This window comes from Rhinoraja longicauda, chromosome 41 (genome assembly GCF_053455715.1).
Source record: "Rhinoraja longicauda isolate Sanriku21f chromosome 41, sRhiLon1.1, whole genome shotgun sequence".
Lineage (NCBI taxonomy): Eukaryota > Metazoa > Chordata > Chondrichthyes > Rajiformes > Arhynchobatidae > Rhinoraja > Rhinoraja longicauda.
The window spans coordinates 4576996-4590541 of NC_135993.1; the positions used below are offsets into that span (position 1 = coordinate 4576996).

Here is a 13546-nt window from a genome sequence, read left to right on the forward strand (position 1 = left end):
CTTTTTAAAAAAACGTCAACTTTTATTTACAGAGCAAAGACCGCCCTGCGAAATCACAAAACTTTTACAAAAACCAAGCAAAGCCTTGGAGACTCTGACAAAATGATCACTGAACTCAAAACTGCCCGAAGGAACAATTGTCGTATGGGGAGAAGGTGGAAGAGTTGAGATTTATTTTGGGGATAAACTCATCTTGAGTTGATCCTAAGAACGGCACTGTTACGTACCATCCCCTCTAATGGTTCTGTGCGGTGTTCAGATGCAATGGGTTAGAATGTAAAGCCTGTATTTAATAACTGGCAAGATGACCAAAGACTAACGCATTTAGTCCATAGTTTATGACAAAGCTGTGAGTGGATAATCGCATGGAAGTGGAGGGAACTGTATTTATTTGCACCTTGGAGTCTACTTCACCACAGCTGAACTACTGAGTCATCAAGCCCAATATGTCCAAATCATTTCACTTTCTTTTAAACGGTAATGTTGTTTGGGTATTTTAAGTGTTGCTGTTTGCTGGCTGTTCTGTTAGAGGCAGTGAAGATCGTCCAGGACTTACGATCCGCGTCTCATCTTCCTCTGGCTTCCCTCACTTAGACGCGATGCAGTCCACGATCCCAATGCTTTTGAGTCCGTCGAAGAAGAAGAAGTTGTTGTGAGGAGGGTCTCGCTTGGACAGGGCCTGCGAAGGACACACACACACACACACACACACAGTCACCGTGTGGCATCAGCAGACCCGCGGGGAATAGGAGCGAGGCGGCTTCACCTTCCGTGCCACGAGCCGCATCCCGGCGGGCACGGGAAGACGAGGGGACAGCGCGGTCGCGGCACCATCTGGCGGTGGAGGCGGGGTGGGCTGCTCGGGACCCCGCTGCAGCCGGGAGTTCGGTCGGATGGGGCGCCGCCGGAGGCCGAGCGCCCGGACCGGACGCGGAGTGCAGCGGCAGTGGACAACGACGGCATCGCCAGGGCACGCCAACCCCTGCAACACCGGCCCAGTGCCGTCGCCAGGACAACCGGCCGAGCTAAGACTCCATATTTATAACAGATCTGAAACTTTGAGGGTACAAGATGGCGCCAGAAACATGGTGACTCCTCTGCCCTTCCTCAGGGTCAACTGCTATTCTTACACTCTTGTACTTGTGTTTATGTATGGTGAGATCTTTATTGAACTGCATGCACAAAAGGAATTTCACTGTACCATCGTGTGCATGTAGGGAAGGAACAACGGTGGAGCCGGCTTGGGGGGGGGGGCACCGTGAGGGAGGGGGAGGGGGGAGAACAAAGGCAGGCCTGGGGCGGGATACTTGTAACTCTGTAAGCGCCCTTTATGTGGCGACTATTTGCATACCTTGGGTATGAAAGCAAAGAATTTCACTGTGACTTGTCACGTGTGCCAATAAAGTATTCATTCATTCATTCATTCATTCATTCATTCATTCATTCATTCATTCATTCATTCATTCATTCATTCATTCTTTCAACAGAGAGTTAGATAAAGCTCTTAGGGCTAACGGAATCAAGGAATATGGGGAGAAAGCAGGAGCGGGGTACTGATTTTGGATGATCAGCCATGATCATATTGAATGGCGGTGCTGGCTCCAAGGGCCGAATGGCTGACTCCTGCACCTATTTTCTATGTTTCTATGTCTCATTCATTCATGACAATAAGGTACTAATGAGCCATTGGTTGGAGGTGCCATGTTTACTTCAGGGCAAGTCCACAGCCAGTCTCCTTTACCCAACCCACACATCCAGGCACAAGATCACAAAGGCAACTCTAGTTGACTTGACGAGCCCAAGTCAACTAGAGCTGCCTTTGTGTCCTTGTGTCTGGATGTGTGGGTTGGATAAAGGAGATCAATCCCTTGATTCCTACTGTCTTGTTCTATCGTGCCAGAGAATGGAGCCAAGCTTAACAAGACACGCCAACTTTCCCAAGGAGCTGTGCGGGGCAGGTTTTTTTACACAGAGGGTGGGAGGTGCCTGGAATGCACTGTTGATGGTGGTGGTGGAGGAGGCAGATACGATCGTGGCGTTTAAGAGGCGTTTAGATAGGCAAATGGATATGTGGGGAGTGGGGGGATGTGGACCACGTGGGATGATCAGGTAGGGGAGATAACTTTAACTGGGGATCATGTTTGGCATGGACATTGTGCGGGTGAAGGGCCTCTTCTCGTGATGCATTGTATCGTCTATGATTATTAGCATCACACAGATGGGCTTGCTTGACATAGGCACTTGGAGGTCATAGATTCCAGGGTTAATCACGCCTTGTTGGGGGTGGGCTGGTAAATCATACGTCACATTCACTCTCCATATTTAAGGACGCAATGTGGCGCCGCCGTGCCGCCCGAGTGGGTGAAACGTTTGCTGGTGATCAGTTTAGGGACCGACGTACCTTCACAATCTCCTGGCTGAGTACTCCTCCCACAACGGCACAGACCGGAGACAGCTCCGAGAAACAGGAGCTGAGGGGCCCAGAGGCGAGAGTTAGACATTTAACACAGAGAAACATCTGATTAAAAAACCGGCTAAATGCTGCTCTTTTTCTTAATTAAAGATAACATTTTATTTTTTATTTCTCTTCGTGCTTGTCTTTGTGAAATCCTACATGTAGGAGCAAAATTAGGCCGTTTGGCCCATCAATAGACAATAGACAATAGGTGCAGGAGTAGGCCATTCGGCCCCTCGAGCCAGCACCGCCATTCAATGTGATCATGGCTGATCATTCTCAATCAGTACCCCGTTCCTGCCTTCTCCCCATACCCCCTGACTCCGCTATCCTTAAGAGCTCTATCTAGCTCTCTCTTGAATGTATTCAGAGAACTGGCCTCCACTTCCCTCTGAGGCAGAGAATTCCACAGATTCACAACTCTCTGACTAAAAAAGGTTTTCCTCATCTCTGTTCTAAATGGCCTACCCCTTATTCTTAAACTGTGGCCCCTGGTTCTGGACTCCCCCAACATTGGGAACATGTTTCCTGCCTCTAACATGTCCAACCCCATCAAGTCTACTCCGCCATTCAATCATGGGCGATCTGTCTTTGCCTCTCAACCCCATTCTCCTGCCTTCTCCCCAAAACCCCTGACACCCGTACTAATCAAGAATCTTGTCAGTGACAAAGCTTGTCATTGTACCCCCCCCCCTTATCAAAAATCTTCTAACCCACCACTCTATCTCCAGGTCCCTCAGGTCGGCCGACTTGGGGCTACTGACTAACCCGCGGTCTAGGCTTAAGCTCAGGGGTGACCGCACTTTTGCGGTGGCAGCTCCTAGACTGTGGAACAGCATCCCTCTCCCCATTAGAACTGCCCCCTCCATCGACTCCTTTAAGTCCAGGCTCAAATCCTATTTTTACTCCCTAGCGTTTGAGGCCCTCTGAGGGGGCGCTGTGAACTGTTTATGTATGTGCTGTTATGTTTGTGTGCCATTGTATGTTCGTTTTTAGTACCTGAACTGATGTACAGCACTTTGGTCAACGTGGGTTGTTTTTAAATGTGCTATACAAATAAAATTGACTTGACTTGACGAGACAATATAGTTTACTTTAGTTTAGTTTAGCGATACAGTGGGGATGCAGGCCCTTCGGCCCACCGAGTCCGCACCGACCAGTGATCTCCGCACACTAACACTATCCTACACGCACTAGGAACAATTTACATTTGTACCAAGCCAATTAACCTGCAAACCTATACGTCTCTGGAGTGTGGGAGGAAACTGAAGATCTCGGAGAAAACTCACGTGGTCACGGGAGAATGTATAGACGTACACCCATAGTCGGGAACCTGGGTCACTGGCGCTGTGAGGAAAGCAGGTCTACTGCTGCCCCTGTACAATAATAAACCTGAGATCTGGTCAAAGCTCAGGATCAGATAAGGACGTTGGAAGGAACGGGTCCAAAACACTTCCTCCTGGTCATCGTTTCTAACCGAGGGCACTCGGCCGCAGTGGGTTGAGTGAGGGAAGACCCAACTCACCTGATAAACTCATCCGCCAGCAGGTCACTCTTCACTCCCAAGGAATCCAGCACGTCATTCCGCAGTTGGAGCAGCAGCTCGGAATCGTCGGCGTAGCTGTCAGGGCACGGATCACGGGCCTTCACAGTCCGGAACTTCAACAGAACTGCCGGAGAGAACAGCACAGGTCTTGTTTAGAGATACAGCGTCCCACCGAGCTAGAGTTACTCAGCAGGTCAGGCAGCACCTCTGAAGAAAAGGAATGGGTAACGTTTCGGGTCGAGACCTGACCCGAAATGTCGTCTCAACAGAACCTGCCTGACCTGCTGAGTTCCTCCAGCACTTTCATTTTTTTGCTCTTTGTTTTTTTATATGTTTGGAAGATCTTGGGGGTGGCACAGTGGTAGAGCAGCCGTCTTACAGCGTCAGAGACCCGGGTTCCATCCTGACTACGGGTGTTGCCTGTACGTAGTTTGTATGTTCTGCTTTTGACCGTGTGGGTTTTCTCCGGGTGCTCCGGTTTCCTCCCACACTCCATCGACGTACAGGTTTGTAGGTTGACCGGCTCTGTAAAACTGTGTGGGACAGCGCTAGTGTAATGGGGAACCGCGGGTGGGCACGGACTAGGTGGGCTGATGGGCGCGGACTAGGTGGGCTGATGGGTCTGTTTCCAAGCTGTATCCCTAAATCCAAAGTCTGAAAAGGAAACATTGGGTAGAATTTGTCGGGATAGCATTCACCCAAAGTGAGTCTACTGAACCTTCTTTATAAAATGCTGGAGTAACTCAGTAGGTCAGGCAGCATCTCAGGAGAGAAGGAATGGGTGATGTTTCGGGTCGAGACCCTTCTTCTTTATGAAGAACTTCTTTGAAAGAACTAAAGGCTCTTCCCTTTGGACTTGTATTGGGAATATGAGTGAGACTGCTCTGCTCTATTTACCTGGGGTACCACCAGCCAGAAGCTACAACCTAATGGATGAGCCAGCATCTTCGCATTGACCTCCAAGTTCACCTCTACTCAAATCCAACATGCAACTGGTCACCAAGCTAACAAACTCCCACCGTGCAAGACTCAACTCACATAACCGTTGGCTGTTAGACACAAAAAGTTGGAGTATCTCAGCGGGTCGGACAGCATCTTTGGATAAAAGGAATAGGTGATGTTTCGGGTCGAGACCCTTCTCCAGACTGAGTGTCAGGGGAAAGGCAAACGAGAGGTATAGACGGTGGTAGAGAGAGATATAGAACAAATGAATGATATGCAAAAAAATTATGATGATAAAGGAAACAGGCCATTGTTAGCTGTGGGCTAGGTGAAAACGAGTTACAGACAATGAGACTCAACAAGACAGCTTTAGAACTAGTATAACGACTTGGGCTGGGGAGGGACGGAGAGAGAGAGGGGATGATTTCTCGAAATGTTTTCTCATCTCGGGGAAGTCTTTTAGGACCGAGATGAGAAAACATTTCTTCACACAGAGTGGTGAGTCTGTGGAATTCTCTGCCACAGAAGGTAGTTGAAGCCATATTTAAGAGGGAGTTAGATGTGGCCCTTGTGGCTATAGGGATCAGGGGGTATGGAGAGAAGGCAGGTACAGGTTACTGAGCTGGATGATCAGCCATGATCATATTGAATGGCGGTACAGGCTCGAAGGGCCGAATGGCCTACTCCTGCACGTATTTTCTATGTTTCTATGTTTCTAAGCGAAATATGAGGTGCTGTTCCTCCAATTTGCGCCGGGCCTCACTCTGACAACGGAGGAGGCCCAGGACAGAGAGGTCAGTGTGGGGATAGGAAGGGGAATTAAAGTGTTGGGCAACCGGGAGGTCAGGTACGCCCAGGCGGACTGAGCGAAGGTGCTCGGCGACCTTTGGTTGATCCGTAGGTATCACAAAATGCTGGAGTAACTCAGCGGGTCAGGCAGCATCTCAGGAGAGAAGGAACGGGTGACGTTTTGGGTCGAGACCCTTCTTCAGACTTTTGGTTGATCCGTGATAGTTTGTAACTCACAGAAGACTATTTATGTTCTCCCCTTGAAATTCTTGTTCAACTGTTCAACACACGGAACATTTTTTTTCTCTCTCGGTTATTCTATCGTTTACTGGGTTTACATATTCTGTTGTGCTGCTGCAGTTAAGAATTTCAATATTCTATCTGGGACAATAAAACACTGTTGACTCTAACATTAAACATTATCACCATCGCCCCACCAAGAGGCTGTTGAAAGCCTGTGGATTTATTGTCACTGATGCCAGAACAGCGAGCAGTGTAGGAAAATAACTGCAGATGCTGGTTCAAATCGAAGGTAGACACAAAATGCTGGAATAACTCAGCGGGTCAGGCAGCATCTCAGGAGAGAAGGACCCTTTGGGTCTCGACCCGAAACGTCACCCATTCCTTCTCTCCTGAGATGCTGCCTGACGTTCTACCTTTGATAAGTGAGCAGGAACGTCGTGAAAAAAAGGGACAGTTTCGCTGGCATCTCTCCAAGCAGCTGTGTGTCTTCTGTTGCGGCTTTTATTCTTGTCTCCCCTCGTCTCCTTGACTCTGGGGGAGGAACCCAAAGTCATCGGAGACAAGGGAAAACCGAGTTCACTTTGAGTACAAAGTGACTGGTGTTACATTTGCCCTGGGGTGAAGGGACAGGTCTAACAGGTAACGGCAGTCATCCTCCAAGCAAATGCAACGACAGAAAGGTGCCTTATCTGATTAATGGTACAGGATGATTTAAACACGCACACTCAACCCTGAAATTCCTCAAGTGTTTTTTTGTTGTTGTTTATTTACTGGGTGTTGGAGTCACTGACCGGTTTTGGACCAGTGTTAACAATGAAAAGATTAGCACATCGAGAACCAGTATAGGTTTAAGGTGTGGGGGGAATGATTTAATAGAAACCCGAGTTCATTAGTTCATGACATTGGAGCAGAATTAGGCCATTTGGCCGTCTGTCATTCAACCATGGCTGATCTATCTTTCCCTCTCAAAGCCATTCCCCTGCCTTCTCCCCATAACCTAACACAAGTCAAGTCAAGTCAAGTTCATTTGTCACATACACATACACGATGTGCAGTGAAATGAAAGTGGCAATGCCTGCGGATTGTGCACAAAAAAGAATTACAGTTACAGCATATAAATAAAGTTAATAAAGTTACTATAGTGTAGACAAAAATTTAGTGTCTGGAGTTATAAAAGTTGCCAGTCCTGATGGCCTGTGGGAAGAAACTCCGTCTCATCCTCTCCGTTTTCACAGCGTGACAGCGGAGGCGTTTGCCTGACCGTAGCAGCTGGAACAGTCCGTTGCTGGGGTGGTCGGGGTCCCCCATAATGTTGCAGGCTCTGGATCTGCACCTCCTGATGTATAGGTCCTGCAGGGGGGCAAGTGTAGTTCCCATGGTGCGTTTTGCCGAACGCACTACTCTCTGCAGGGCCTTCCTGTCCTGGGCAGAGCTGTTCCCAAACCAGACTGTGATGTTGCCGGACAGGATGCTCTCTACAGCACCAGAGTAGAAGCACTGAAGGATCCTCAGAGACACTCTGAATTTCCTCAGCTGTCTAAGGTGGTAAAGGCGCTGCCTTGCCTTACCCACCAGTGCGGCAATGTGTGTTGTCCATGTCAGATCCTCTGTGATGTGGACTCCCAAGTATTTAAAACTGCTCACCCTATCCACAGTAGACCCATTTATCTCCAGTGGCCTGTACGTCCTTGGATGTTGAGCCCTTCTAAAGTCCACAATCAGCTCCTTAGTTTTAGTGACATTCAAGAGGAGGCTATTGTCCTGACACCAGAGTGCCAGATCAGCCACCTCCTCCCGGTAGGCCTTTTCATCATTGTCGGAGATCCGGCCCACCACCACAGTGTCATCAGCAAACTTGATGATGGAGTTTGAGCTGAACCTGGCCCCACAGTCATGCGTGTACAGGGAGTACAGTAGGGGGCTAAGGACGCAACCCTGGGGGGATCCTATGTTCAGCGTGAGGGAGCTAGATGTGTGTTCCCCCATCCTGACCAGCCAGTCTGCTGGGGACTATTGTGTTGAATGCTGAACTAAAGTCAATGAACAGCATCCTCACATAGCCCCCCTGGCTGTCCAGATGAGTGAGACCGCATCATCCGTGGACCTGTTCGGATGGTTTGCGAACTGCAGTGGGTCCATGTTGCGAGGCAGGAGGGCACAGATGTGCTTCTTGATTAGCCTCTCGAAGCATTTCATGACACCCATACTAATCAAGAATCTATCTCTCTCTCTGCCTTGAAAATATCCATTGACGGCCTCCACAGCCTTCTGTGGCAATGAAGATGGATTCTTAGAACAGCTTGTACTGGAGCCTACCAGGGAGAAGGCAATTCTGGATTAAGTGTTGTGTAATGAACCTGATCTGATAAGGGGACTCAAGGTAAAAGAGCCATTAGGATGCAGTGATCACAATATGATAGGTTTTACTCTACAAATTGAGAGGGAGAAGGGAAAATCGGAAGTGTCAGTATTACAGTATAGCAAAGGGGATTACAGAGGCATGAGGCAGGAGCTGGCTAGATTTGACTGGAAGGAGGCCCTAGCAGGGAAGACGGTGGAACAGCAATGGCAGGTATTCCTGGGAACAATGCAGAAGTTGCAGGATCAATTTATTCCCAAAGAGGAGGAAAGATTCTAAGGGGAGTAAGAGGCACCCGTGGCTGACAAGGGCAGTCAAGGACAGCATAAAAATAAAAGAGAAGAAGTATAACATAGCAAAGAATAGTGAGAAGCCAGAGGATTGGGAATCTTTTAAAGAGCAACAGAAGATAACTAAAAAGGCAATACGGGGAGAAAAGATGAGGTACGAGGGTAAGCTAGCCAATAATATAAAGGAGGATAGTAAAAGCTTTTTTAGGTATGTGAAGCGGAAAAAAATAGTCAAGGCAAATGTGGGTCCCTTGAAGTCAGAAGCAGGGGAATTTATTATGGGGAACAAGGAAATGACAGACAGTTGAACCGGTACTTTGGATCTGTCTTCACTAAGGAAGATACAAACAATCTCCCAGATGTTCTAGTGGCCAGAGATCCTAGGGTGACGGAGGAACTGAAGGAGATTCACATCAGGCAGGAAATGGTGTTGGGTAGACTGATGGGACTGAAGGCTGATAAATCCCCAGGGCCTGATGGTCTGCATCCCAGAGTACTTAAGGAGGTGACTCTAGAAATTGTGGACGCATTGGTGATCATTTTCCAATGTTCTAAAGATTCAGGTCAGTTCCTGTGGATTGGAGGGTAGCTAATATTATCCCACTTTTTAAGAAAGGAGGGAGAGAGAAAACGGGAAATTGTAGACCAGTTAGCCTGACATCAGTGGTGGGGAAGATGCTGGAGTCAATTATAAAAGACGAAATTGCGGAGCATTTGGATAGCAGTAACAGGATCGTTCCGAGTCAGCATGGATTCACGAAGGGGAAATCATGCTTGACTAATCTTCTGAAATTTTTTGAGGATGTAACTAAGAAAATTGACAGGGGAGAGCCGGTGGATGTGGTGTACCTCGACTTTCAGAAAGCCTTCGACAAGGTCCCACATAGGAGATTAGTGGGCAAAATTAGAGCACATGGTATTGGGGGTAGGGTACTGACATGGATAGAAAATTGGTTGACAGACAGAAAGCAAAGAGTGGGGAAAAATGGGTCCCTTTCAGAATGGCAGGCAGTGACTAGTGGGGTACCGCAAGGCTCGGTGCTGGGACCGCAGCTATTTACAATATACATTAATGACTTGGATGAAGGGATTAAAAGTACCATTAGAAAATTTGCAGATGATACAAAGCTGGGTGGTAGTGTGAGTTGTGAGGAAGATGCTATGAGGTTACAGGGTGACTTGGACAGGTTGTGTGAGTGGGCGGATACATGGCAGATGCAGTTTAATGTGGATAAGTGTGAGGTTATCCACTTTGGTGGTAAGAATAAGAAGGCAGATTATTATCTGAATGGTGTCAAGTTAGGAAAAGGGGACGTACAACGAGATTTGGGTGTCCAAGTGCATCAGTCACTGAAAGGAAGCATGCAGGTACAGCAGGCAGTGAAGAAAGCCAATGGAATGTTGGCCTTCATAACAAGAGGAGTTGAGTATAGGAGCAAAGAGGTCCTTCTGCAGTTGTATAGGGCCCTAGTGAGACCGCACCTGGAGTACTGTGTGCAGTTTTGGTCTCCACATTTGAGGAAGGATATTCTTGCTATTGAGGGCATGCAGCATAGGTTTACTGGGTTAATTCCCGGAATGGCGGGACTGTCATATGTTGAAAGACTGTAGCAACTAGGCTTGTATACACTGGAATTTAGGATAAGAGGGGATCTTATCGAAACATATAAGATTATTAAGGGGTTGGACACGTTAGAGGCAGGAAACATGTTCCCAATGTTGGGGGAGTCCAGAACCAGGGGCCACTAATTAAGAATAAGGGGTAGCCATTTAGAACGGAGATGTGGAAAAACTTTTTCAGTCAGAGTTGTAAATCTGTGGAATTCACTGCCTCAGAAGGCAGTGGAGGCCAATTCTCTGAATGCATTCAAGAGAGAGCTAGATAGAGCTCTTAAGGATAGCGGAGTCAGGGAGAAGGCAGGAACGGGGTACTGATTGAGAATGATCAGCCATGATCACATTGAATGGTGGTGCTGGCTCCAAGGGCCGAATGGCCTACTCCTGCACCTATTGTCTATTGTCTCATTCCACAGATTCACCACCTCTGACTAATGAAATTCCTCCTAATCTCCGTCCTAAAGGAACGCCCTTTAATTTGGAGGCCCTGACCTCTGGTCCTCGACTCTACCACTAGTGGAAACATCCACTCCACATCCACTCTATATTATGGTACAAGAGAAATGGAAAGGTTCATTCCGTCTTCATTTAATGCCTTTTCCACAGGAAATTAATGGACACACGTTGTCATGCTAATGTACCCCTTTCATCTTTTAATTTAGTTTAGAAATACAGTGTGGAAACAGGCCCTTCTGCCCACCGAGTCCGCGCCGACCATCGATCCCCACTAATTAACACAATCCTACATAGACCAGGGACAATTTACATTTATACCGAGCCAATTATCCTACAAACCTGCACATCTTTGGAGTGTGGGAGCAAACTGAAGATCTCGGAGAAAACCCACGCGGTTACGCCGGGAGAACGTACAAACTCCGTGCAGACGGCACCCGTGGTCAGGATCAAACCCGGGTCTCTGGCGCTGTGAGGCAGCAACTCTACCGCTGCGCCACTGTGCCGCCCTAAGGGAGTAAGAGCAAAAGTACAGAACGAGACAGCCGGGATGACCCCTACACCATGGAAGGAGGAGTGATGGAAGCAAGCAAGGTCACTTTTACAATAACAAAAAGATTAATTCTGTTCAGGATTCTGCATGTGAGGATTACATAGACAATACATGTCAGATACTGATCACAGCACGATCGTTAATCTTTCAATGAGTTTATCATTGCACACCAACTTGCATTGGGTGGCGGACACACTTGCCAAAAGATACTAAAATGCAAACAAATAGACTGGACGGGTCTCTTCTGTGGCACTGTACCTCAACAGGGTAGAGTTGCTGCCTTACAGCGCCAGAGACCTGGATTTGATCCTGGCCACGGGTGCTGTCTGTACGGAGTTTGTACGTTCTCCCCGTGACCGCGTGGGTTTTCTCCGAGAACTTCGGTTTCCTCCCACACTCCAAAGACGTACAGGTTTGTGGGTTAATTGGCTCGGTATATATGTAAAAACTGTCCCTAGTGTAAGACAGTGTTATAAGAAAATAACTGCAGATGCTGGTACAAATCGAAGGTATTTATTTCACAAAGTGCTGGAGTAACTCAGAAGGTCGGGCAGCATCTCGGGAGAGAAGGAATGGGTGACGTTTCGGGTCGAGACCCTTCTTCAGACAGTGTAAGACAGTGTTAATGTGTGGGGATCGTTGGTCGGCGCGGACTCGGTGGGCCGAAGGGCCTGTTTCCGCGCTGTATCTCTAAACGAAACTATATCTGGGATGCTTATCTAAGGTGTATCTACGTGGTCATCTATCATGATACCTGTACTGAACTGTATACAAAAATGAATTTCACAGTATCTTGGTACATGTGACAACGATGGACAATAGATGATAGACGCAGGAGTAGGCCATTCGGCCCTTCGAGCCAGCACCACCATTCACCGTGATCACGGCTAATCAACAGAGTACCATTGAACCATTAGTATAAGAAGATAACTGCAGATGCTGGTACAAATCGAAGGTATTTATTCACAAAATGCTGGAGTAACTCAGCAGGTCAGGCAGCATCTCAGGAGAGAAGGAATTGGTGACGTTTCGGGTCGAGACCCTTCTTCAGACTGAAGAAGGGTCTCGACCCGAAACGTCACCCATTCCTTCTCTCCCGAGATGCTGCCTGACCTGCTGAGTTACTCCAGCATTTTGTGAATAAATACCATTGAACCATTGACTTGCAACGCTCGACACGCCACTCATTTTTCACTGGTCAGCTCAGAAGACCCAGCAAATCGCTACAACTTTTCTGCAACACTTTCCTGTGACTCAGTTGTAAAAAAAATGGTCTCACTTCTCAATCATGGAAACAAAACAGTTTATCAGTTGAATCAGCAGTAAGGTTTAGGAAAGTTTCACACGTCTGCAATTTCATTATTAGTTTCCTGTACAGTGCTTCATTCTGCCTCCGAGCAGGATCTGTTCTTGTTTGGTGTTAGTTTGTCACGCGGTTTTATTTTCCATTCCGAGCAATGTCATTTCCAAAATTGGTAATTTAGTGAGAAAAAAAGGCTCACGGGTTCAGCGTGCATTTCATCACCCACTCGTCATGAAGGGCGAGGAAGTCACAGCATCAAACTTTGGTCGGGACGCATTTGGAGTATTGCATGCAGATTTGGCCACCCCATTACAGGAAGGATGTGAAGGATTTGGAGAGGAGGTGTACCAGAATGCTGCCTGGATTAGAGGCTATTAGCTATATGAAGATGTTTTTGTTTGGTTATAGAAAATAGGTGCAGGAGGAGGCCATTCGGCCCTTCGAGCCAGCACCGCCATTCAATGTGATCATGGCTGATCATTCTCAATCAGTACCCCGTTCCTGCCTTCTCCCCATACCCCCTGACTCCGCTATCCTTAAGAGCTCTATCTAGCTCTCTCTTGAATGCATTCAGAGAATTGGCCTCCACTGCCTTCTGAGGCAGAGAATTCCACAGATTCACAACTCGCTGACTGAAAAAGTTTTTCCTCATCTCCGATCTAAATGGCCTACCCCTTATTCTTATACTGTGGCCCCTTGTTCTGGACTCCCCCAACATTGGGAACATGTTTCCTGCCTCTAACGTGTCTAACCCCTTAATAATCTTATACGTTTCGATAAGATCTCCTCTAAATTCCAGTGTATACAAGCCTAGTCGCTCCAGTCTTTCAACATATGACAGTCCCGCCATTCCGGGAATTAACCTAGTAAACCTATACTGCACGCCCTCAATAGCAACAATATCCTTCCTCAAATTTGGAGACCAAAACTGCACACAGTGCTCCAGGTGCGGTCTCACTAGGGCCCTGTACAACTGCAGAAGGACCTCTTTGCTCC

The 13546-nt window shown here is 47.7% G+C and overlaps 1 protein-coding gene across 1 annotated transcript in view; it reads right to left on the bottom strand.

Moving 5' to 3' along the window:
* The window catches only part of sae1 (SUMO1 activating enzyme subunit 1), a 103311-nt gene continuing 89765 nt past the window's right edge, over positions 1-13546 (bottom strand). Inside the window, exons 7-9 of the mRNA XM_078430867.1 lie at positions 3981-4125; positions 2402-2471; positions 1-679 (exon numbers count right to left, since the gene is read on the bottom strand). Of these exons, the coding sequence (XP_078286993.1) occupies positions 587-679; positions 2402-2471; positions 3981-4125 (308 nt within the window). The 3' untranslated portion in view covers positions 1-586. The remainder of the gene's footprint in view (positions 680-2401; positions 2472-3980; positions 4126-13546) is intronic.